Source organism: Coturnix japonica, chromosome 1, assembly GCF_001577835.2.
Source record: "Coturnix japonica isolate 7356 chromosome 1, Coturnix japonica 2.1, whole genome shotgun sequence".
NCBI classification, from domain to species: domain Eukaryota; kingdom Metazoa; phylum Chordata; class Aves; order Galliformes; family Phasianidae; genus Coturnix; species Coturnix japonica.
Genome location: NC_029516.1, coordinates 60554212 through 60581578, shown reverse-complemented (window position 1 = coordinate 60581578; position 27367 = coordinate 60554212). Strand labels below are relative to the sequence as shown.

Below are 27367 nucleotides of genomic sequence, written 5' to 3'. Positions count from 1 at the left end.
ATACAAAAGATGATGATGTCACAAAAGCACCATCATTGTCTATTGCTTTTATTCACATTTCATTCTTATACATTTTTAAAACTGTCCACATTTCTAAAGCATTAATTCCCACTAATACTAACAGGAAAAAAAAAAATCTTGCTTTTTTAAAGGGTTTTTCAAAGTTTTCAGTCTACTGGGCATGCGACGATAATTGCTGTTCTGTTCTGCTTAATGATAGAGTCCTTTCCCCACACAAAATAAGAAGCAGTTACTTCTCCGCTTTTTATTTCTTTACACAACTCAGAGGATCAAAGAAGATAATTACAAACAATGCCTGAAGAATGGCTCAGTTAATGTTAATTTATACAACAAACTAATTACTACCAAATGGTAAAAAAATCACATGTGGAAGTTCCTGTCTCCCACGCACACAACTAAACCAGCAGCCATCTGTCTCAGCCTGAGAGCTCTCAGTGACAACTGAGGAAAGAAAGGCAAAGGATGGATCCAGATACACTAGCTGCTGCTTCTCACACAATATCATGGCATTTAAACACCAGGTTCTGCGTGGTGAACTTCACAGTGGCATTTTTTTCCCCTTTCATTTATAAAACAAACAAACAAACCACGGGCATCTATTATTACCTTCTATCTATATTCTATCTCAATCCCAAGAATTTAAGATCAAGTCTAAAATCAATCTATCTATCTATCTATCTATCTATCTATCTATCTATCTATCTATCTATCTATCTATCTCCCTCCTGGCAATTTCTGTACAGTACTCTTTAAAAAATTCTTAATGTACTGCCTATCAGTAGTGTGAGGTGAGACAGTCTTTGAATTTGCCAGCAGTCTGACAGACATCATGACAGAAAAATGTGCTTTTTGTTGGTTGTTTTTTTTTTTTTCTTTTTCCTGTTTCAACGTTTTCTCACCACCTGAGAAAGCAATTTTCTCCAAATCCTTGACAAATCAAAGCCAGTACAATCGTTAAACACCTTTATGGGATGCTCATTAAAAACTGACAGGGAGGAACTAGCTGGGGACAAATCCTGAAGCATTTGTTCAGTTTAAAATCTCATTGAATTTAATAGGAGTGTTACTTTATTGAGGACTTCAATACCAGATCCTTTACATGAACAAGTACCTTGGCATTTTGACTGTTAATTATTCTCTGATTAGCTTGCACCTAGTGAAACAAACTGAACGTGGTATTATTCTCTAAGCCCTGTGTATAAGGAATCTCAACTCCAATATTTTCCTCTCCCTGTGAGATCAGAACTCCAACAGTCATCAAAGAAAGCGCTGCACATGAAGAGGAACAAAATATCACAGTTTAGATTCACAGTACTGACTTCCAAGGAGAATTATTTTTTTTTTTCTAAAAATAAAAACTTACAAATCTTTCTAAGTTTGAACATAAGGTAAAATTCTTGTACTATGGAATGACATCTTATTTAGACAAGGGCCCATGTTGCTTGTGTGAGTCCCACACCAATGCCGAAGTGTCACCATATGATTTCATTACAAAGAGATGAAGCAGGATAAGGTAAAGATTAAAGAAGATCTTTCAGCAAAGATTAAATGTCTCTGAGTTTGTGTTTCTGAACACCTCCCTTTTGAGGAAGAAATAATATGTTTCAGATGGCCTGAAATGACCACAGAGGAGGAACAAGTGTCACAGAAATTTAAAACAAGGTCTTTGCAATCTCATATTCATGAAGTAACACGGTCATTATTTCTACACGGCAATAACAGTTTTGACAGTTTAAATGAAGTAAACAAGAAGAGATCACAAGAGAATCTACACAACGAAACAATAATGCCTAATTATTCTTCATTCACAGACCTTCACAGAATTGCGACATACAAAATTGTACAGGGGAATGATTCTTGCACACAGCCAAGAAGATAACATTTTGCACAACAAAATATATTCACTCACGTGAAGGAGGATGAAGGAGTTTTCCTGTGGCTCAGTCCTGTTTCACTTGATCTTCCTTCTACTGTTAAATTCTACAAATGGAATCCTAAAATCCTTCATGAGGATTTTACCCTGTTTCACTGTTTTCACTTTTTTTTTAGGTACATGTTATCATTAGCTATTGTTGGGGTATGCAAACAACTGGACTTCACTGGAACAAGTAAACCATGTAAGCTCTCAACAAGGAGTTGGCATGTGAAATGAACCTCTGAGTACAGTATGAATGAGTGGGATGAGACAAACAACAACAACAACAACAACAACACAAAAAAGGGATCACTCACTACAGTGAGTGTTGCAAAAAAAATCCTGGATCTGTAGGGTCGCTTCACATATCTTGCAGTCCTTGTTCCGTGACCGACATCAGGCCTCTTCCCTCCTCCTTCACCCCAAGTAGCCTCAAGCAGCTCTCACAGCCAAAAGTCTGCCTCTAATTTTAGTTCCTACTCCTGGCACATGTGGTGTCCTAGATCACTGAAAGCCTCGAATTAATACACTAAGACCCAGTATTAAGCTAAAGAACTGACAGCTTTATGGGATGCACTCAGCCTGTGAGGAAGGATACCTGGGATTGCCTAAACAACCACAATGTCCACTTCTAGAGGGAACAAAGCTTTGAAAATAATAATGATGAATCTGAATAATAATAGTGAGTTTGAAAATAATTAGTGAGTCAAACAGACCCCCACTCACTGTCCTAAGACTGACTCCAAGAGCACATCCTAAAGAAAAGTCTGAATAATACTAACACCTCTGGTAAAGAGCTATACTGAAAAGCTTCCAAAAGTTGCCTTCCTTTCCCTTTCTTTCTCTCATGCTGATGTCTGTTTATTCAAATGCAGGAAGCACCTTCTTTCTTCTCCTCTAGCAGCTTTTTCACCTGTTTTTATGCCTACTAAAAGAGCTGAAGCAGATGAATTAAAACGTGGTCATACATTGCATCTCATTTGCTCCAGACAAAACTTAGGGTTGTAATAGCTGGCAGATTTAGTCTGGTTTCTAGTGAACGTTTATAATGCTCACTACAAGGAAATCAATTGTTAGCAAATATGTGAGAAACCAAGGATGAAATGGAACTGGCAAGTAAACTCTCTCCCTAGCACTTCCACTGCAGTTTGTTCCACACTGTATTTACGGCATAAGGCCAGAACAAAAGCAACAACCAACAGAAAGAATTTAAATTAGAAAAGTTGCTCTAATTTTGTTGTTTATTCATCATCTGTTGGCATGCAGTATTTTAAAATATGTAAAAATCCACTGTGCACTGTATTCCCCCTTTCAGGAATTGGTCTAGCAACAAAACACTTGTTAAAAATGGTAACATACTAATATGATCAGCATCTCAAAAGGACTGCATTGGTTTTCAGCAGGAAGACTGGGTTATAGCCTAATACCCTTCATCATGTGTATTACTCATCTCCTAATTTTATGGTTAGCTATAGAACGAACCCCAGTGACGGATTCTTAATTCCTCTGAACTCAGATAAGATTGGCTTGGCCAAACTTGAAAAAGGAAAATGTATTTTGCCTGGATGTACATCCCATACCCCAAAGCTTCACAGGAGCTTTGAATCAATTAGATGACATAGCAAGAGGAAATGCACAAAAAAAAAAAAAAAAAAAGACTTTAAATAAAATAATCTTTAGTGAAATGTTGAAATGTCTCCATATTTAGTTAAGCAGTGATGCTGATTAAGGCTGTACATGAGCTCAGTGTGGAATCCAGAACTGTTGCAGCTGAAGATCATTAGCAAAAGACTGCTGTCTTCTAGTTTCATCTTCATATATTAATTTCACGTAGAAGAAAAAGGCACTATTTGGATATACATTGCTTAATTTAAGCCTAGTTTATAGACATCTCAGCAAAAATACATTAACATGCTTTACACTTTGCAACAAGACAGTGATCTCATAGGATTTGTGTGAATACACAGTGATGAGTAGAGTTGAAACCAGTTTTTCTGCTTAGTTGTTGACTTCTTTCCTACCCCTCCCCCCCGCCCCCCCTTGGTGCCCGACTCTGTGGGGGGATAAGATTTTCAGTTACTAAAATGCAATGTGTGTAGTAGGAAAAACAGGGAAAAAAAAAAAAAAAAAAAAAAAAAGTTTAGCAAGAAAAAAAAATCAAGGATGCACACAAACACTGAGAGGCTTTTTCTTCTTGATCTTTGTCTCTAGTCTATTTATTTACCCTGAGATTGTGTGGCCTAATCTACAGCACAAAGCTAATGTAGCATTCCAAACTGTGCTGGAAAAACAGGACACTTGGATAACCACTTCCAAGTTAGGAGAGACACTTTCCTTTCTGATAAATTACTTGGACACCAGTAGTAGTAACTTTGGAGCTTTAGAGTTTTAGCTGTGATCATTCTTGCAGGGAAGTGGAATAACTGTTGTTTGTTTTTTGAGGTGGGTACAAAATTTCCCTTTGTGCCTATGGGCTGGGTTTTTGAAACTGCACTTGACAGAGAGATTTAGAAAGGGCTTATGTATAATGGCCAAGTAGCATGTCCTGCACACAACAAATTGCTTACGATTACAAGCATGGATGAAAACACTGTTGAGCTTCGGATTCTCTTTTTGTCATCAGCTCCCATGCCTCTATTATTTTTTCAGAGATTCAATAATTTAATTAACTACAGCTAATAGGCTCCACTCAACAGTTGAGATTCCTATCCTTCCCTGTGTGTTGCCATGTACAAACATGTATTCTGAATTGCTTTTTCTGTTGAACAGGGAATATTTGGCTTTCCCAGAAGCCTGTGAATTTCCTTTCCCACTCTGTGTAAGGCCGTACTTACCTCCAAAAGGTAAGTCTGGGTGCTAATCCATCATGCACTGTATTACTTGGATTCAAGCAACTCACCATCTAAGAAAAGTTAAGTTTGTAGTAATTCGTGACTGCCCCAGACTTTGTTATTGTTACCTTTCTTCATGTCTTTTAATAACGCTCTTCCCAGAACAAGCACAATTCCTGCCTGTTTAGGGATAAAAACACAGTTCATGCCAGGTTCTTTACAAATCCTGTATCGGGCCAAACATTGCCTTCTTCAAGCTTTTGCTGTACTCAGCAGAAAATGTGAACTTATATTTGAGAGGAAAACTTGGCCCACTGTGTTTTGAAGAGTCTCTTAATTCTCCCATGCAAAGAAGCAAATCAAGATGAGATTCCTCTCGAGCACAACAAACGCAAAACACAAGCCATGCTGCTCGCAACAGGCAAACCAGGAATTCAACTTCAGTCATGTAGTTCTTACTTCTTCCCTCTGACTCACGGTGGTAGATAGGAGAAAAGGGCACCGAGAACATTAGGCCGCAGGATGGGGCCTGCATGGGGCCAGCTGGAGAGGAACCCTGAAGAGCTTTCGAAGATGCATACCTTCCTTTTTCCCAGCATCAAGGCTATAGTATGCAGTGGCACATCAAATGTCCGCTCTGTTTGCTTTGAAATTTAACATTTCCCCCAAAGTTGACCATTCTCCCCCTATACACAGCAATTCTTTCTAGCACAAACTTCAGAGCAACTTGTCCTATGCACGGGGTGCAGAAACCCCGTGCTGCTATCCTTCTGTTGGAGGCCCTTTTGTCCTCGGGAGGTGTGTGAAGAGGAGGGGGAGGAAGAAAACAGGTGGACCTCTGCACTGATCACAAATGTTTGGGGTGGGAAGCAGGGTGAGAAAAAGGGAACAAGAGATAGAGATAGATTAGAGGATAACAAAACTGGAGAGGAAGATAAACAGAGCCAAAAAGAAAAATGTCCTTTGTTCAGTTAAATAGCTTTCTGCTCCCAAGCCCTTGGCATGACTAATGCCACGCTGTGGTGTGTAAACCTCTTGGGCACATAACACAAACAAAGCATAACTCGGCCTGAACAAACAAAGGCCCAAGCAACAGTGATTGAATTCATCTTAAAATAACAAATCAATTCTTCCCTATTAATGCCCTAAATACCAGCGTAGGAGCACTGTCCTGTTGTAATAAACAGCCATGTGTTCAATTACCGTCTGTTTTCCCAGCTACTGCTCTCTTCAGTAATTACACCATGCAATGCATTCTACATTGACATTATATTAATGTGCTGGGAGGAGAGATCTTAAATACGAATTAAATCAAGGCTAAACATCTCAGAGTCGCACAAGTGCTAACAGAGCATTCTTCAGAAGAAAGCACAGACCCATTTTTTTCATTAATTCCCTTTTCACCTTGATCCTCTGGCTAAATCAATAAATAAAATGTGAGTTTGAAAGAACTCCGTTGCCCCAAAAGGTGCCACAGAAAACCTTTCATAAGCTCTGAATGTCTACTTCACCCATGCAAGCTCAGTGATCAGTAAGCAGTGTTTCACAACTATCAACCTACGACATATTAGTGTTACTGCAGTAACAAAAATCCTTCAACAATAGAAAGGTGACAACAAAACAACACCAGAGAAACAAAAGCAGAAAACTTTCTGTGCTGAGTCAAACGCAGAAGAAGTTTCAGAAAAGGTTCCTTACCCTATTGCAGAACTGTCAAACAACTTCTGTTGACTACTGAACAGCACATAGCAAACAGACCAAACAAAAGGTATGATGAAAGACGTATTTACTTGCACAGGGCTCCATTTCCCCCACCTCAACCTTTCTTTCCATTTCATCTACACCCACACTGCAAGGTTTGCATTGTGTTGTTAAATAACCAATAGCAACCCAGATGAAACAGTGGAAGGGTTTCTATGATGCTGTCAAGCACCAGACAGATGCTTGGCAGTGTCAATATGGTTCTTTACATTTGGGTTGTGCCAAGTTTTGAAATGAAAAATAAAATAGGAATAATAGTATTACTTGAAAAAAGAGAAAGATGGCAACGAGTTAGCGCACAGACGTGCAAAACATTTCTAAATCAATGTAGTACCACCCTACCTGCTGGGTTTTACTTCAACAGTTTGAACCGTTATGGAAACAGATAAATAAAGCTTTGCTTTTTTGCCTGTGTCTTGGATTGCAACAATTTTAATAGAAAGCAAAATCAAACTGTGGGGGTGTAGTGACTGCAGATTTCTAAGCCCTCTAGAATTTACCCATAGGTTTCCGCAGTAAAGGCATGCCAAGTTATGTCTAGCATATGAAGTATGATAAACTTCCAAAATCTGTTTCAAAGTAAAATGCCCTAGGAGATGCTGCAGAACTTTTCTGACGGAGGCTTTCAGAAGACATGGAAATCTGCACATTTGGAGGAAATCAAATTTTGAAAGCTTTTCTGACTAAAAGATTACAGTTTACCCTCAAGACCATAATGTATAATGTTCAGAAGCATTTATGTGTTTTTGTAACAACTGCTCATTTGTTCTCTTTAGGTTATTAAATACAAAACCACCCCCCAAAAATCTTTCCAGGCTTCGAAAGTCATTCTCATTCATCTGGTATTTTGTTTCAGCTGCCCAAGCAAATCAAAGGAAAAGATGTTTCCACCTGACCCAAAATGTTTTATTTAATCCTAATTGAAATGTTTTCATTTCTCTTTCTGATTAATCATCTTAAACATCTAAAAACAAAAAATATCATTTCCAATGAAACATTTTGTCTAAAAATGTCAACTGTTCCAACTTTTCTAAAATTTTTGGCTAAAATTAACTTGTTGAGTTGCTAAATGGTATCAGCACTTGATTACTACATGATACATTTGATTTTGTTGTTGTTTTTTTGTTGTCGTTGTTGTTTTTTTTACCCCGCCTCTCCTTTAGCCTGAATGCTTCTTGAGGTTTTACATTAAAGCAAAGGAATCACACACATGCAGCACGTTTTCTCCTCGAGCAATACAGAAACCACAATACAATGAAACTGGAGGAGAAGAAAAGATAATGAGTGGAGCTCTATCTTTGCAGTACAGTTTATTTACTGCATGGGAGACATACATATTTGTGCCAAAGTGGCAGCACTCAAACTACCTTAAAAACACTGCTGTTAAGTAGACGCATAACTAATAAAAGTAACCAAGGGCTTCAAACTTCAGAGTGTTTTTACAAGGCTACTTCATTAGCTAAACAAGCAAGTGGGAGTTGCTGCAAATGCTGCTCCTCGCTGTACTAAAGGCTTTCCCTTGCTTCTGGTAAACAGAAGACATGAGACAGCCGTGTGAACAGCTCATGGCACAGACTGCCATCTGAAGCCAGGCAGCCCATACGATCACTCATCTTAATCAGCTTCAATAAGCCAACCCACACGCTGGCCACCACTCACAGCCGCTCCCTCCCTGATCACTCTCACATCATTTGGCCACATTTTCTGCTTTCTCCCCACATCACACCGTTAAGCCAGCACATCAGGAGCCCTCCAGGTCTCCATCCTTCGGGCGCAGGTGGTGGGAGAAGCCTGAAGTGAGCTCTCCAGTACCTCTAGTGCCGGCCGTGCCTCCTCCACGAGCAGCTCTTATTAAAAAAAAAAGACCAAGTATCCACTAGAACAAAACCAAGCAGCCCTATTTAATTAGGGCAAGCGCTCGAGATCCACTTCTTCACGTTAAACCACACAGTCACACAAGCCTGGGAGGTCTGATTAATTTTAATATGCACGGTTGTGACAAGCGCCTCGGGGGTAAGAGAGAGAAAAAAATCCCACAAACCCCTCTAGTTCAACAAATAGGTTTCAGCTAAATGCTGTGCATGTTGCCCAGATTAGGATGTTACAATTCAGCAAGGGCTTGAACCCTTAATATGGGGGACAAGAGGCCTGAGAAACAGGTGGCTCGCTCTTCATTCCCAAATAAATGACATCCCCAAAGCCGTGGCACAGAGGCATGCAGAGAGAGCTGGCACAATCCCTCATGTATATTTGTATATTACCCGACTGGGTCAGAGGTTTCTCCTGCAGTGATCCACGGACTGTATGAAGCTGAGAAAGTTAATGGCTTTTCCAGTGAGGGGAAAAAAGAAAAAAGAAAGAAAAGAGAGAGAAGGCAGACTGCAGACTGATCTAGCTGGAATACAATGGGTGCCAAAGGCAAATCAAAATGAAGTGGGGCTAAGATTGGTAGCGAGCTTTGAAAACACCCACCGAAATGAATAAGGACTATTGAAGAGTCTGCCTGACTGGGGGAGTGAGGGGCAAACAGGAGCCCGCATCGTCACTGAGGTCTTAGTGAACCACTTACATGCTACACTATAGAATTCAGGAAGTGAGAGAAAAGGCATTTTGCTTTGGCTGCTGCTTGTCTAATATTCTGGAGTGAATGCACCCTGGAAAAAAAAATAAATTAATTACAGAGGCCCATCAGAGAAGACTTTCATTACTTTCATTCTAAAGCAAGAGAGGGAGAGGGACTGCATCTTGTCTCCAAAAGCATAAGTTTCCTGCATCTCACTTGACTGTAACGCTTTCTTCTATGTTTAAGATGCTGTATCAGCATCTCAGGCGCCTTTCTGAAAGAAGAAAAATCCAAAAGCTACATGCCTTTGAGGATGTAAGCATGAGAGACTTGGAAGAAATTCTAAGCAAATTTTGAAAACATCCATAAAAAGACACTGCGACTATCGGGCTAAAATATCAGGAAGGAAAACACTTAAAAACTGAAGGTGATAAACGAACAAACTTCACGTTGAGCAAGTAAGAGCTGGCAGGACTTCAAACTACGCTACCTCTGTTCCAGAGTAAAAGCATTTGTTTCTAAAGGTTCAAGCCATCATGGCATTTAAGATTTAAGAGTGCAATTTCTTTGTACAGGCCTATTTCATAAACGCCATCTTTTTCTTTTCTTTTTTTTTTTTTTCTTTCTTTTTTAATCAGAAGTATATAAGTGCTCATTTCCATATGGCAGCGTCTTTGAAAGAAATGCATGGAAGTTTAATGCTGGCACGCTCTTCAAGATAAGACATATTTTCTGGTGACAGACTGTGTAGATGAACATGGAACCACAATGGATGCGCTTGAAACATCCTTCCACAGCAGCGGGAGTGTATGAGCAAAACTTAAAAGTACTCAACTGAAAATTATCCTTGTTCGTACTTCAGTAAAGCAGCATTACAAAGGCTCTTTGACGTGTACTTTGACAAAGGGACAGTGAAGAACCAAATGAGAGAGACTCAGACCTCAACCAATAAGACTATCTCGAGGCTTTTCCCCTGGATTTGTTCACTTTAAGAAATAAAGACATGATTTAAAAACCGGAGTCTGCATTTCAAAGGACTCTTTTCTTGCATCCATTAATGGTCTGCTCAGGAATTTATGGCTTAAGAAGAGGAAGACCTCTTGATTTCTTTACAAGATAAGGTGATTAAAAGTTTGATAATATTAAGAGATATTCTGGGATCTTATTTCAGCTAGAGAGTTTGAATTCAATATGGCTCACTTTCATAGACCGCAGAACAGCTTAAACAACAGCCATTTAAATTACCACAGGAACAGGTGTTGTGATTTATAATGTAAACTTAAACATTAAACACAAATAGACGTTGGAGGATGCTCAGAAGACAGAAATCATACCCAAGAGATCTTTCTCATCACTTTCATTCCAACAAAATAATTACTTATAGTATTACAGTATACTACTATACATGAGGATCTAATATTCACACAGCCTGTTGAAGCCCTGCAAACACATATACTATCTGCTTTCTAAACACTTGAGATTAATTGTTCCTGCTCAGAAGACCTAAGGACTAGCAGATGGAAATTCTGGAGTAGGAACAATATTAAACACTATATATACATAATTCTTGTGTGAGAGTGTTGATATAAATATTTACTTATAAATATATACTTTATATGTATGTCTGTGCATATGTATTTATAGGAAAAAATCAAAGTATTCACTTAAACAGCACAACAGAATTGTCAGAGATTCTTATTATAGAAGAATGAGCAGTGCAGTTGAATGAATGCACACCCTTATATGTACAGTCTCTGTGGTCAAGCAGATGTCCATATGATCCCTTTTATCCAGAGTTCCTCCATATTCTGTGCAATAATACAAATCTTGCTTCAGAAGACACAGCTCAAGCATTATAAAGACAAACACAGATACATAACCTGTTGAAAGCATTTTGAACAAAATTGATAAAGACAACTGATTTTTAATTAAAAGTTTAGACAGAAAGAGCCAGCGAACACTCCTAAAAATAGGAGGCAGCTTACTTGTTTGCCTATTTTTTTTCCAGAAGCCAAGTCATACATTTAGAGCAAAGGCTACGCAGATTTCAGAGATTTAATTTTCCAGAAGCACAGGCCATGAATTAAAATACAGCTATCCAATCCCATTAATAGTGCAAGAAAAAGCTAAGTGGCTGCTTTGGTCTTTGCTTTCATGAACTTGTGTCAAGCTCAGTGACTTCAAAGAGATTTCCATTTCATTTCTACAAATGAAGAGAACAGACAGACAGAGAGTCTCTGCCATCCTCTGATGCCTTAAGAAAACAGAAGAAAAACATGCCTGTATCTCATTCGCCTAATGATTTTAGCTGCAAAAAGAATCCCATGGTCGGCAGACGACCCTCAGGGCAAGGGCTTGAGGTCTGTCACAGTATATAAGGCTTCTCCAAACCCACTCCATTATCTTCATTATTGTATACCAGGAATAAAAGGGGACTGACTCCTCTTCTGAAGTTCAAGTTAGAAAGGACAGAATGTTTCATTTAAAATAACATTGTGTGACTTCAGTAATAGGTTTATGCCTTTGGGGGCCTAAATACTAAAGCTGCATATAAGGATTTTCTGCAGAATTTGAGAGAAGAAAAATGAATGCTGTATTAGCAATGAGTAAAATTCCACAAGTTTTAGATTCACTGAAACACTCCATGCCTGTGTGTCAGTATGACTCATTGTCAATCATGTACTTTCATAAAGCAAAAGTAAAATGGCAAGTTTATGGGGAAAAAGAAAAAAAAAAGGAGCATGGGGCTTAAGAGCTAAGTATAAATCCCTACGAAAACCAAAACCATACACACATGCAAGGAAGAAAAGGCAGTGACAAGCTTTTGGAAAGTTCTTAGGAATTAGTAGGTAGCATGGCTTCTTACAGGGAACATGACCCAAGGGCTTATAGATAACAAAACAACATAGAAACCATGTATTCAATGCCTCCCTTCCCAATGCACGTGCGGGCTCATGTATGTACTTACACATGTGCATACATACACATGTATTTATGCACCTTGGGCAGTATGTTTCATAAAACAGTAAAAATCCTCGTCAAGTATTGACTAAGTGTATTAAGTGTTATCTTAATTTCTAACAAACATAATGTAATAAGTTTTTTGAAACAGTCTGACCTGAATCAACATTTTGGAATACCTCACTAATCCTCAAAAGCCATTTAAGAAAAGAGAAGTCCTTCCACTGATTGATGGGAGGTTTGGATCAAGACCTAAAGCTGTCTACCCAGCACTTCTTTTTTCAGTTTTGAAGAAACAGTCCATTTGAAAGAATGCTTCACAGGCACATTTCCCACAGTAATTCAGAAGTCAATTTCAAATGATAAAAACAGAGCAAACACAGACCATTGTACAAGTTAAATAATATATAAACTTCTGAGTACATTGAGGAATGGGAATCTGGCTCTTATCTGATCTTCGAAAGATCCATGGGAAATTAATTAAACTAAATCTCAGTTGCTGGTGTAAATGTTCCCTTTTCTTCCCAAAGAGAAATAAAGTATTGTATTGTTGTTGATGTAATATAGCAAAGCTTAACCAAAATTGTTGGTCTTACCAATGGCTCTTACAAAGCCTCACACACAAGCAAGACTAAAAATTATTACTGAAATACACATTTTGAATTGTTATCTATGTGTATTACCACAGATTTCCACTTGTATCTTATCTTATTCAAAAGGAAATTCACTAATGTGCTAATTACCTGACCAGCAAACAGTGATGACTGACATCTGTACTACAGCACTATACGAAGAAGACATGGCAACAAGTAGAGATGAACTGGAGCTCAAATAGAAAAATCATTGTACTTGTTGTAGTACATAATTCTTTTAGGGAAAGAGACTCATATCAGTGGAGATATGAGAGTCTCTTAAGAACAGTCTTACCATCTGTACCCAGAAGTATATATTTTTTAATTAGCCACTCTGAAAACAATCATGTTGACTGAAGAGAAGGGGGAGGGAAACTTGTCAAAATGATGTATTTGTCCCTCACCACCTTTCAATGCTCTTATGCAAGTCTAATTTTCTTCCTAGCCAGCTCACCTCTCTGGCCTCCCTTTGTTTCATGTTCTGCTTCCCATTCTCTTCCAACTTCTGAACTTTTGTTAATTCTCTTTTAAGGAGAAAGAGGAAAAAAAAACAACAACAAAAAAAAAAACCAAACACAAAACAACCTTTCCTATTCATTTTTTTTTTTCTTGGATGGAGAGTAAGTAGACATGAATATGGCACCCTCATAATGATTTAACTAGGGCTTAATGAAATTTTCATCACAACCTGCTGTTCATTTTAATGGCCTTTGAAAGACAATAGAACAATGGCCAGGGGGAAGAAAAGATTTTCTGTTGCATGAATTTACAAAGCCCAACATTTGGTTGCTCCCCCCTCCCCTCTCTTCCAATCTCTTCACAAAGCTGTAGATCTTTTGTTTGTACTGTATATTTTCATTTTAGTAGAGCTGCGATAATGCACGAGCTCTGTAACCATTCTCATGGCTGTCTGTGGCCTTTCCTCAATGGAGGCTGTGCAGCTGGTACAACCTCATACTCAACACAGAAGCCTCTGCACTTTCCTCTCTCAAATAGAAGTCTGGTCTCCTTTTCCCTCTCTATACTACATTCAGAACTTTTCTAATCAAGAACACAAGACAGGTCATGGCACTGGCCATTAAGTCAGTGTAAACTTGAAATGAAATGCTTATGATTATATCCATTATAAAAAAAATAATAAAAATAAAAAAAAAGCTTAGACAAAGACTTTGTTTCCCAGCAGAGCCATACTGTGTGTTCCAGTCAAGAAGAGATTAATTTACAGTCCCGTCATGCTCATGTATGTCAGAGTGTGACAATCTTATTTTCACTCCAGTATGCAGGTTTTCCTAAAATTTTCTGGTAGGTGCTGTCAATTCATACTTAAACACTGAGGTGGCCTTGAGGGCCATGCTTTTAAACATTTGAAATAGATTTCTACAACAAGAAAGGCAGGTGTGAATGAAAAATAATTGTTATTATTGTGCATTAGGGAATAAGGCTCAGTGAGTTCACAGAACGCCAACTGGTCTACAGACTGCTGGGAATCCAGCTGTAAATATGCATGCTAGATACTCATGGAGTGAGCACCTTGCCATCCAGTCAGGGGTCTGATTCTACACCAAAAGGACAGAAACTGAAAATCTTATTTAAAGTAGTTCTATAGCTTCTCAGAGATAAGACGTTGGGTCTTAGTCTCAGTCCACAGAGCACAAACAACATTAAAATTGACTGAACTTCCAAAAAGGAACTGATTCTCAAGAGGTGACCCCCTTTATGCCTGGGTTGAAACTTGCTGGCCAGAAGCAACACTCTCTGTGCTGTGCTTGTTTGTATTATATCCTGCACTACAGATAAATAGAGAATGACATGATGCAGAAATTCCAAATTTAACTTCTTACCTTTCAAATAATGACATGCCTACCAGATGATTTCACACACACACACACACACAAAAGACACTGTTGATAACACTGTTTTTGCTCTAAAAATGGCGGCGGGGGAGGGAGAGAGTGATGTGAATGACCCCCAAACTGTTAAAATTAAAATGTTCATTGTACCCATATTGAAGAGGTTAACAGGATACTGTGTCTACTGCATCTGTGACAAAAAGACCGTATGTCAGACAAAGCCTCCCATTTGGGAAAAGCTAAATATATTAGCTATGATGGGATACAGTTAAAATTTATCTCTAATGTAGACAAGAACTATGAGTTCTTTATTTCAATTTTGCTGGCAAGAAAAAGTAAATGGAGCAGAAAATAGGAAGATTAAAAAGTGTACATATCCAAAGAATCTGGAGAAAACAAAACAGAAAATTTTGGCCAGTTTCCCAGGCCTTACCTTCTGGTTCATTTTTGATGAGCTCTTCCATTTTTCTTTGCTTAAGGGTGTCTACAACATCCGCTAGGCTCCCTTTGCGCCTTTCAGGGGTTCCCAGAGCTGTGCTGGACAATGATTCTCCACTCTGACGCCCACCTTCTTCTGCCTTCAAGGGTGAGGTAGATGAGTTGTGCGGGGCAAATGAAGACATCACTTTATTGCCATCAACTTCCTGAAAGAAGAAGAAAATGAGATGAAGCATTTCTTTTTTTTTTTAAAAAAAAATTAAAAAAAAAAAAAAAAGAAAAAAAAAAAAAAAAAGATGGAAAGAAAGAACAATCCTTTGTTCTTTTAGTTCATTGCTGTTTGTTCTTCTGTTGAAACCTTTAAAAAAGCATGCAGTGCTTCAAAAACACCCAGAACAAAGCCTATCCATAAAGCATAAACCAAGATTACAGGCTGAAGTGAACAAAGATCAGCTTGCAAGAGAGAAACATAAAATACAGTTTTTCCCTAATTGACAAGAAGTGTTGTACTTGTAGGTTTCCTAATAACAATGATATTGATTACCTTTAATTGTTTGTTCTTTTACAGCTTTCTTTGGAAAAAAAAATCATCAATTCTTACAAGGACCATTAATTTCCTGACTTTATAAAGTACTTAATGCCATGATGGCTAGCTGCTGTAAGAAATGAAACAGTAATCAAATATTAAATGCCCTTCATCATATGATCTATTTTAACACACAGTTCAAGTAGTTCTCCTATCTCTAAGGGATGAAGCAATTGTTTTCTGTCTTCTCATTTTCCATTTCCCTCTTTCTTCTTACACCTTCATTTCTTGTAGAGACAATATTTTTCACAAAGGTGGCTCTAATGACTTGCACTGGCGGCACAGTAACAAAACTCTATGGCTTCCCAGAATATACACACAATCCTCCTCACGTGAGAGTCCACAGAGGTCTACTCATTAATTTTAATGGAAACCAAAACTGGTTCCAGATCTTCAAACTCACTTTCATTAACGTGAGAGTGTCCCCCTCCACACCTCCTCCAACATAAAGTGGTGTTCTCTGCCCGTATTCCTTTTCCCTTTTATCTCTTATATCCTTTTGTACACATTACTAAAACCCTTTTTTTTCCCTCTGCTAACATATGTCATCTATCTTGCAGAACTTAGGCCAATGTCTCAAAACAAAGCTCGCTGCATAACATAACACTGCAAACATTAGCAGATTTTATTTTGATCAGATTCTCAAGACTTCTGTTTTTTTCATTATTTTATCTTATTTCCTTACACCTTTTTAATTCCAGATGTTTAATTAATATTATTTCTGAAAAAGTCATTGGATCATCTCGTGATCTGAATTACAGAGTCGGTTGGAAGTGTCTTAATAATTTTCACATTGTTTTTATTTTACAGAGGATGAAGAAAAGGCATTTTCCAGTTTTTACTTTAGATTTATGTTGCATTTTTATCTTTTTTTATCTTCCCTAATTTTTACTATCTCTGGTTTCCTAAGCTTCAATATTCCAGCAAAAAAAACCAAAAAAACCCAAAAAAAACAATGAGGCTTGTCATGAGTAGAACGTAAACTGCTAAAAGATCTCAATAAAACTTGAATGAAGGAACATGGAAGATATAAGCAATGCATTTGTTTTTGAAAGATTGCTTCATTTTGACAAAAAGATTAGTGCTGGTTAAGAATGGCAAAAAGATTACCGCTGGTTAAGAAAACTTTTAGTGCAAAAAATTTTGAGCAGCTTGAATGTGTTATACTAGTGAATAAATTCCCTAACAGAATCGGATTTAGCTGAGATTACAATCTGGGCCATCATATGCCCCAAAAGCCAAACCCAGTGATGTTAATGAGATACTTTCTACTGACGTCAATGAGCTTTTGACCAGGCCCCCAAAATTTTTCCAACTCAATAGAAATGCTCTTCTTTTTCTTGAAACTCCCTCCACTTTTGTCACACAATTGAAATATTATTAGATGTTAACAGTGAATGTCAAAAGTGAGTCGTAGTTGAATGTTGGTAGTGGTGGTGTTGTTTTAATGTATAAACTTGAGGAAACAATGTTTTTTAATAATGATCTAAATGAGCAAAATAGCAAACTTGAGGATCTGTTCAGACTTTAGCTAACATTCAAACCTATTTTCACCATGCAGTACTTTCTGTTTTTCCTACAAACAGTGCCAAAAGAGGAAATATCCTGAAAGCTGCTTTCTGGTTCACACTTCAAAGATAGATAAGCCAAATACCATCCTTAGTTACAGCTCTTAAATCCACCGATACCATCAATTATTTATAGAAAAAATGTATTTCCTTATGTTCCCAGCTATTAGCTTTCCAGAATGGGCACCGAAGGCACAAACGTGTGCTTCTCTATATGTCACACACTGGACACAAACACAAAGGAATTACAACAGCTGCCTAAATTTAAGAAATTATCACTGTTTTCCATGCACATTTTGTGGACAGGTGTTTTCATGTGTAGAAATATAATCCATATATACGACAAGTTCACTATAAGAGAAGAAAGTACATAAGATCTGGGGGGACATGCAAGTAAGTAGAAGGTGATTTTTGGACTCTGAAATGGCTTGGGTTTGAAATGAACTCCGTGAGTACTTTTAGGATCTCTAAAAATTTGCTGCCTCCATTCTGGGGTAGGGGAATTGTGCAGGGTAAGGACAGAAGTGCAGTCTGAGTACACTCAGCTTCTCGTTCTTTAAAATGTTCACAGCAACCATGTGAAAAGTCACATTTGTTTCACGTTTCACTTTCCTACCTGTGAAATAGGCACAAAGCAACTATTTCCTTATAGACTAAAGGTCTTGGAATCACAAACTCAAATCATTTTCATAGAATCATAATTAAGAAGACTCTATAGCTGGACGGATAGGAAAGGGAAGTGATGTGAGCACTTTTTAGAAGATAAATTACATATTCAGCAATATATCTAAGTAGTCAATTCCAAAGCAAATTACTTCCCTAGACTGCTGTTATGTGCGCATGTATGCAGTGCCTGCGTATCACATACGTGGGCTATTTATACACTTGTGAGATTTAACATACACTCCACTTAATCAAAACATATACAGTAGGGGAACAGCTGCAATCACATCTCAGTGGGCTAAATTAAAGTACACCAGTGAATTATTCATTCAAGAAGATCTGTAGCAATCACACATTCATTGCGTGATTTGCAATCTAAGAGGAATCCTCTTTTTCCTTAGCAGGGGATGAGTGTGCACATCAGCTGCTGGTGGCGATGAGAGTCCAACATGCATACTCTAGCATATCAGCTCAAGAACATGCATTCCCCACTTGTCCATGGTTCTTCTATTGCCATTCAGAACAAACATCTGAAATGCTCAGCCATTTTCTTGGCTTTCAATTTACATCCCCTTGGTTCATTTTGTTCTTTCTTAAGTCATTTTTGGAGGTAGAGAAAAAGGAATTTCAGTGATTCTGGGACAACGCTAAAACAACATCAACAAAAAAGCAACAAAACAGTATACTTCCAAATAAAACTTACTTACTTACTTATGGCTATGTATAGTTAAAAAACTTTTAGCGCGGAAGCTCCTCTGCAATGAAGGACATGAGTTTAACTATTCCATGAAAACACACAGAGAAATCTCTAATGGCAGGAAAGCTATCCCAGCAACAGCCTAACCTTTATCCCCTAGAACGAAGGTCCCCCTAACAAGTGAGATTTAACAAGTTCCTTTTTGAAAGAACAAATTTGCACAACTCTTCTTTAGTTACCCAAGAGGAAAGCAACAATGCTGTAACAATTGTATTAAAGGACCTAAGTATCTACTAGTGGTGTGTTAAAGTGAAGTCCATAAAGCCACACAAAGCTCTCCAGCTCAGTCACCAAAAGGGAGAAAAAGCCCATCACTCTTCCTGAAGCACAGCCTCCCTCAGATGCAACTATTTCACCTGTTCAAGTGTGATTACACTGCAGCCTCTGGCTCCGTTAATCCCAGAGTGGTTTGCTGCAGTCAGCAGCTGCTCCATGGATAGGGATGGTTGCTCATTTATGCTGCAAATTTATCTGCTAATGCGAGCTGGCACTACATGTCTCAAAACCCTGCCCTGGGACTATACTCACCCATACCTGATGCTGCTGTTTCTTGGTTTTCCCAATTCAGGATGGCCGACCGACCTAGAAAGATCCTGTTGGCTGAGACAACCCAGTACCTTCTTTCCCCACAGTAACAAAAAATGCCAGACCTCGCTTTCTGTCTTCCCTCTCAAGCTAGAACCCACAGGAAGACTCGTCCAGTTGCAAGAGAGTTGCCGCTGTATCGCCAAACAGCTTTCCAGCTATGAAGGAAATAACTCTTCCAAGGTTTAATGATAAAACAGGCTTCTGCCCTTTCAGGATGAGGTCAATAATCTTCCTTTGTTAATCTTGAGCAAGCTTTACTTAATCTAGCCCCCTTGTCACCTTTGTGATTGACAGGAAAAGTCATGTCACTGGACAATGGACTTATCCTCACTGAGCAATATCTGTTTTAAAGATTACACAATGTTACCCTTGCTCTCATAAAAAAGTGCAAACATTTTGCTGTTAAAGGATCCTACTCATTCCAACTGTATCTTTCAGATTTTCTCTGGGTCCAGCAGAGACCAATTCCAACTCTAAAAAGGGACAGCAAAATGCCTAATAAAAAGAAATAGGTTGCTATTAGTGAGATCTCCAAAGCATCACTTAGTGCTCCAAACTGATCTCACCTTCTTCATCCTACCTAGACAAGCACTTTATTGCTGTCTTCAATTACACTCAAACCAACTGCGTTTCTGTGACACTAAATTTTTGTCCCAAACCAACCAATATTCGAAGCAGAAGACAACAATATTCGAAGCAGAAGACAACCCTAAACTAAGTCTGAAACTGTTAATTATCACCATATGGTATGCAAGGAGACAGCATCTGCAGCAAAAAAGAAAAAAAAAAAGAAAAGAAAAGAAAAAAAAGAAAAAGAAAAAAAAGAAAGTATGAAAATCAGGCTTTTGGCTTTGCAGCCAAGAACACCTGGAATAAAATACTTGAGTCTTTAAAACTAACACTGATATTGTCTGATTCTAAGAAGACTGTGATCCCAAAAGCTACCCAACAGGTTCTTTTTTCAAAGCTGGAATTTTGCCCAATCTTTGCTCTTTTATAATGTGTAAAGAAGACATGAAAGCAATATTTTTTCCCCTGCTTTTTACATTGCAGTTTTATAGTCTCCATAGTGACCAGAAAGCTGATAAGAGTGTGACATAAGACAATCAAAAAACAGAATGCTTCATACTTTTGAAAACAAATGATTCTTAATCAGATTAGTTCCATTTGCTATTTATTTTCATTTGTTTTAGTTAATAGATATTATTAATTCCCTGAAAGCTTATATTAAAGATCTAGCAATGTAACTACTTCAGGTGAAAATCTGAAAGCTATAAAACACTCCTAGCACCTACAGGAGGTCCACCAGTAATTAAGAGAAAAACGAGACTTGACATTTCCAGTATTTTTTTCAATGCTTAAAAGATACAAAACACACTCACAATATTCACAATGCAAGAATGATCTTTTATTTTCACTAACCCTTCTATTTAGGATTTTTGCCTTAATTAACGTAATTAACTTTAGCGGCACAAGTACCATCAACTTTCACTGGGAATCATATCACTAAATCACTTAAGTGATTTTGAAAATTCTCCCCTCCTGTGTTCTGTGCCACAGGGGCTGTTGTGCAGACGTTATCATAATCCTATGTGGTTTGTGGTGGCTGGCAAGCTGGCACCTCCAGGAAGATGAAATGCATGTTCCGCAAGGCATCCCAGTGGACACAGTTCTTTCTACACCATAGAATTTCTATGCTTCTACCTTACATTTAAATAGTTCTTGTGACTATTTGTTTACTTCATAGAGCAAAGTTGCTCATTGGTGATTGAAAAGAACAGTCCCCAAGGAGATGTAAAAGAAACAATGGAGAATATGGAGAGGAAGAGGAGACAGTATGTAAAGGGGCACAGACATTGAAACAAACAAACAACAACAACAACAAAAAGTCCAGAAAAAAAAAAAAAAAAAAAAAGCAGGGGGAGATAAACACACCATTAGTAACTAAGAACTGACAAGAGCACAACCTGAGGAGGGATAAAAGCAATGTTGAAAGGTGTCACGTAATCGAACTTAGAAAGACATACATCCTCAGGCTCTGGTTCTGCAATCAGAGCCATTCAAACTAGAAGCTATGCTTATGAAAGCGGTTTTGTTTGTTCTTTTTTTTTTTTTTTTTTTTTTTTTCCTTAGGACAGAGATTTTAATGAGGGGGAACTGAAATGTAATGGTGAGTGCAGAAGTTGATGAATGTGGCTGAAGAGTCAAATGAAGAGGTCATCATGGCAGAGAAGTAAGCATTTTAGATGAATCAGGGAGACTGAACACACTAAGCAGACATATTTTTTTGACTCTGATCATGCTAGAGTCCAATGAAGTACCGATAAGCACAAGATAATTTTTGTTTTGATTTTACTACTAGGATGCATTTGAGTCTCCAAGTTCCATAGTTTGGAAGTATTATCAATCACCAGACTTAACAAAAAGCCTGGTCCCATCCAGATCTCCATTTAAAATTGTATTGGCATGGTACCACACTTCCCCCTCCCCCCCTCTCCCCCCCAGCAATGATTACCACCTCTTGCTGGTAATCTCTCATTTGTTATTTATTTGATGTCAAGTTCTGTATCTGTAATTAATGACCTCTTTTTGATGAGGCAGGAGATATCCCATAGAGGTTTCAGTGAGAAGACAGGTATTTCCAGTGTTTGACATCTATGAACTTCACTGCAAATGAGTTGAAGCTCAAGAAGACCATCTCCTGATATCACATATCACATATTTTCTTCTACCATTTTCCTCCACATGTGGAACTGAGACAATAATATGCATTTCCTGCAGGTTAGGACAGTTTCTACAATTGAGGCAAAAAGACTAGAGATTATTGGGCAAAAGCCTCATAGCAGTTGTATTTTCATTTTTAGTGATACAATAAATATGCAGCTCTTACATTACTCTGCAGTGCACCACAGCCAATCAAATGAAACAGCAAACTAGGAGCTCTCATATCAAGCAGCACCCCACAAATAACCAACATTAAAGCTGAAACACTCTGATTTATTTTTTTTTTTTTAAGCAAATTCCATGACACTCAGTTTGCTGTCGTAACTGCATGAGCAAGGGAAAATGTCAAGCATTAACAAGGTTTGGAGATGAGCCGTTAGGAACTGATTGGCTGCATCCACACAAAAGGAATAACTTTTAATTTGTTTTGCACTGATTTCTAACTTCACCCTCTGTAATATACAGCACACAAGAGCAGATTTTTCAAGGAATTTCAGTATCGAAAGAAACAATGAGATGCTGAAGAGAATTTCTGAAAGGGCATAACAATACATATTTGATTAATTCTCACTGATTTCATTACAGGTCCCTGAAAACAAGATTTGGAACCAGCACAGTGTGACTGGCTGACCCTCTGCACATCTTCAGCATACCACTATCAGGTTATCTACAGCGCAGAGCACAATCTGATAAACAGTGCTTTAAGACAAACATTTCTTCTGCTTTTGCAGGTCTTCATTCCAGCCCATCCCCAATTATATATCAGAGGTTTAGTATTTTTCACTGCGTATCCCACCATGTCTACTCAGTTTATTGCAAATCAAAGAATGATATCCAAGCTGTGTAATTCTGGATCAGAAAATGTTATGAGGTAAATTTTCGAGCATTTTTACCCTGGATATCTAACTATTCATTTACATATTTTGTGCCTTGGATTTTAGTTTTGTTTTTAGCCCACCTCTTAAAAAGAAGCATTCCTTATATCCAAAAGGTCTGCAAATCTTTCTACACATTGAAGGTATTAAGAATGGTAAAATATTAACAATCACTTTGTATTGGGTAAACGTGGCTAGCAACGTAATTCCTGACACACATCCTCAGACCAGATCTCTCTTACCACTTCTTCCTCCAGCAAAATCAATTTTAAGAATGTAACACAGGATTACATCTATTTGCTCTCAAAATACTTAACAAACAAAAGTGGTATTTTGAGAACTCCTAATATGTTAGCTATAACCTGCAAAAACAAAGAACATGTTGTACTATGATGGCCTTGTTATCTTCTTACTAGTAATCTTTATGCTTAAAAAATAATAAATAAAACTCTGTAAAAGCACTTTTAAGACTTTTATGATCTCTTCCCTGGGGGACTAAAGATCACCCTTAAGACCTTGCTAAACAAAAAATAAGACTACTTATCAAAACAGCCTGGTAAAATCTTCAGCATATATTAGATCCTCCTAATAGTTTGGAAATCATGCAGTATAAAACAATTATCTCTGTAAAAATCCATGCTTACTAGCCACATACAACAATTGCATTTTTGGGAGTGCTAGAAAACCACACTGAGCGTCAACAACGATTTCATCACCTGCTTTCTTACTATGAAAGAAACCCACTGTCTGTGCCAACTACTTTGAATAATGGGACCACGTGAATAGTACTCAGAAATAAAATAAAACAAATGTAATAGGCTAGCAATGACTTGGTGGGTGCCTCCAGCTATCTGTCTTCCATACAATGATTAACCACAATCTACAGCTAGGAAATGGATGCAAGATCATCTCATCTGTTCTCTGATAGCCCACAGAGAATCATACCGAGTAGCTGTATTTCACCTCATTCCTTGCTGTAGGTGTCTGAGAGGAGAAGGGAGTGAAGAACTCTGCTCATACATCATCTACAGTTTGGTCAAAATTGGGTCCTCTGTGTAGAGAACAGTTTGGAAGATGGCATTTGGGCCAGTAAAACGCCTCAAACAGACAAGGAGGTTTCCCATTCTCACTATTGATACTGTACCCAGTTTCAAAAAACAAACAAACAAACTAGAAACACTCTCACTGCTCTCAAACACCACCTCATGTTTGCTTCCTTTCACCCAAACTCTTCTTGCACAGCTGCTTCTTCCAGTGCTGCGGTCTGTTTCTTTTCTCTTTTAGAGCCATATCCTCTGCATCAGTTAGCATATTTTTACTTTCCTATTAGTAGCCCATATTTAGCCCTCCTTCTTTCAGACTTCCCTCACAAATCAGATCCTACAACTCTTTAATCATTTGTTGCTTACATCTGAAATACCTCCAGTTCTCTGACTTCTGTAACATGGCTAGAAATGAACACAAGATTTCACAAGTAATTTTAGCACAGTTACATGGAGAACAATTACTTCCTTGTTGCTGTCTTTTTTGCTGCCTTGCTGCACTATAAGCTCATACCTCTTTTTATTTTTTTCTTTAACACACACAAATCTTTTTCAACATTACTGTTTTCTGCGTGCCTTAGTCCCATTGATTATCTGTGTTTTGGATTGCTTTACCCAGCTGTATCAGTTTGTAATATTACATTTGATTATTTCCTGCCATGCAGTTCTCCCCTTGATTTCTTTGATATTATGGCTCTATTCTCCCTGGTGCACCACTGGAAATTTTAACGAGTGTCTTACACTTTACTTGTTCAAACTTCTAGAATAATGCATCTGTTTCTCCATCTTTCTAAAATGCCACTATAGGCGCTCGCTGCCCTGTGCATACTGCACCCAGAACTAGCAAGCTTTCAGCAGGCAAAAGACAACCACAAGTACATTCCCTCCAGTCCATTTTTTACCAGCCACCTCCGAATAATGCAAGACACAGATGTTGCTATAGAACCAGGAGGCTAAGGTGAGGTAAAATGCACTATGATGAAGGATATCTGCACAGAATAAGCTGTCCTAGGAACTTTTCTCATTTCTACAGAAGGAATTCTGATGATATCTGTGGTTGTGACTTCACCAATATTCATCCTTTTCTGGCAGTCAGCATATCTGCCTCTTTCTAGTTGCAAAAAGAAACCGCATTTACAACATAATTCTACCTACCTCCCAGCAACTTACTACACTACCGTGTTTGTCTTTTTATAGTTACTTCACCTGTTTTAATTAATGAAACAACACTGACATCAAGGCTAAATGGAAGAAGATTCAAATGAGATGCACGAAACATCCTACGAAGGAAGTCTCTTCCAATGCACACACACTTGAAGCCTGTATTTTATACCATTTCCAATAATCAACTCTTTTGGATTACTTCTTTATACTTCAGAAGATCTTTGCCTACACATTTAGTATCAGGGCTTTTGCATATATCCAAAATAAAAGGCAGGTGTGTGACTAAATCCCCCATGGTTTTTCAAATAATCATTTCTGCTCTACATATTTCCCATCTCTTTATTTATTTCTATTATGTATTGTTCTCTTGCTTGTCAAAACATTACAATTTGACTTAGAGCATCTTAACTATCAAAATCAACTTTTCCATAGACATTAGTATCACACCAGCTCTTTACCTGAAAGCAATCTTCCGTAAGCTGCCATATTCTAGAAGGGCCATAAACAATTATCAACATCAGACAGCTACTTGAGAAGCATCCCCACTGTCTTCATTGGAGTTAACTGCTGCATAAGATACCACTCGTAGAATATCAATTTTCAAAACTAGTTCTATTGGTTCAGAAATATGTATGTGCTGCTCATTTATTTTTTGAAATGCACACCACCCAGCAGATGACTCATGGATCTGCTTTCATACAAGGTTACCCACTATCTGACCAGCTTTTCCTAGACCAATTCCTCTTCTACTTATTCTCCTAAAATTCTTGTTAAGTAATGTCTACAAAAACAATAATTTATGGACTTTTCCAGGGAATAACCATTTTCATCCTCTTCACCGATCATTAAAAGATTTATTTTCTCTTCTGCACTTATTGTACCTGCTCTTCTCTTTATGTTCGTTATAACTTGATTCTACTTCTATCAATGACTACTCCACAACTTTAGTGAAATAGAATTTGGAATTCTGATATAAACCAAAATAGTTTTCTTAGCTTTGGAAGGAAGACTGCACAAGAAATAAGACAGAAAGACCGACAGGAAGGGAAGGAGGGAAAAAGGGAGGGAGGGGAGCAGGAATGAAGGCAGGAAGGAAGAAATTCTGTGTTGATAAAACAGAATAAAAACCTTCACAGAAAGTCTTTTCCACAGAAGATGTTTCAGAGGAGAAACCAATCTTATTTGAATCTTATGCACTTCCAAGAGAAGACAGTGTTTGATCAGAGAATGCCACGTATATCAGAGTAATTAATAAAAATGAACGACAGAAGTCAAATCACACAGCACTGATATATAGTAGCATGTATTAGAGCTACTCCAAAACCTGTTAGTTAATCCCCATAACATATCTTTGTGATATTAAATACAGGGCAAATTTGGAAATGATGTGAACTGACTTGCCAGGTTCCAAAACAAGCTAATAGCAGAGCACATACAGCATCCAAAGGTTCCTGCATTCCAGTTCTCTGTTCACTCTTCTGGCTCCTAGTATACCTCAAATGCCAATATTATGTCCCATGCAGGGGAACAGTGTAATGTCATTTCATCATTTAAGACTTATTCTAAAGTTCATTCAAGTACACTTCAAACCAGATTTAAAATGCACATAGACACACCCACCCCTGGAGCAAGATTAGACCGTGTTTGACTGATGCAAAAAAACCCCACCCAGATAAAATCTAACTTATGATGGATTCACAGTTCCTCTCACTCTGGGGATCAGCTATTCTTTATTCTGTTCCCTTAAACTGCAGTCAGTAGTCTACACGGCCCACAATGAAAAGACCTTTGTGATAAGATGATATTACAAGATGTTGTGAAACTCATGATTAGGAATTATATGGTAACCAAACTGTCTAGAAAAGCTGATTTTTCTCCCCTTTCTCATCACCTACCTGAAATAATGAGTAATACAAATAAGCTTTCTTAGCTTTAAAGTATTTCGTTCTCATTTTCTCTCTCTCTCTCTCTTTTTTTTTTTAAATAATAATCATATCCCTGAATTATACTAGGTCCACTATACATTTCCTTTACCAATCATTTTTGCCCACTGTTAGATACAATGTTCACAAACAAGCAAAATAACCCGAAGAGCATCTAGTCCTCTACAGTCCTACTTAATAACCCAACATTAGTAGAGAAGGAGTAACTTTTTGCTGGAATTAGCCCTTCATCTCTAAGTTATTCTTTGAATCACTGATTTCTGAGTATTCCCTGTAGTTTTCAGTCATCGTGAAGTGATGCTGGAAAATTCATAGAACTGCCCAATCCAAACAAGAAAGAGAGAAGTTTCTCCACTTTGACTGGAAAGAATGTACGCCTGCTTTGGAATGACGAAGTACTGGTTGACTAACAGAGCATGATTTTGCAAAATCTACCTCTTCTCCCTTCCTCCCCCTTGTGCCTTCCCCCCCCCCCCCCCCCCCC

At 38.0% G+C, this 27367-nt stretch overlaps 1 protein-coding gene across 14 annotated transcripts in view; it reads right to left on the bottom strand.

The window, feature by feature from the left end:
• Positions 1-27367, bottom strand: part of SOX5 (SRY-box transcription factor 5) — a 628709-nt gene that overhangs the window by 200325 nt on the left and 401017 nt on the right. For all 14 annotated transcript variants that reach the window (XM_015868603.2, XM_015868595.2, XM_015868586.2 and 11 more), the window contains one exon: positions 14968-15178. In XM_015868603.2, the coding sequence (XP_015724089.1) occupies positions 14968-15178 (211 nt within the window). The remainder of the gene's footprint in view (positions 1-14967; positions 15179-27367) is intronic.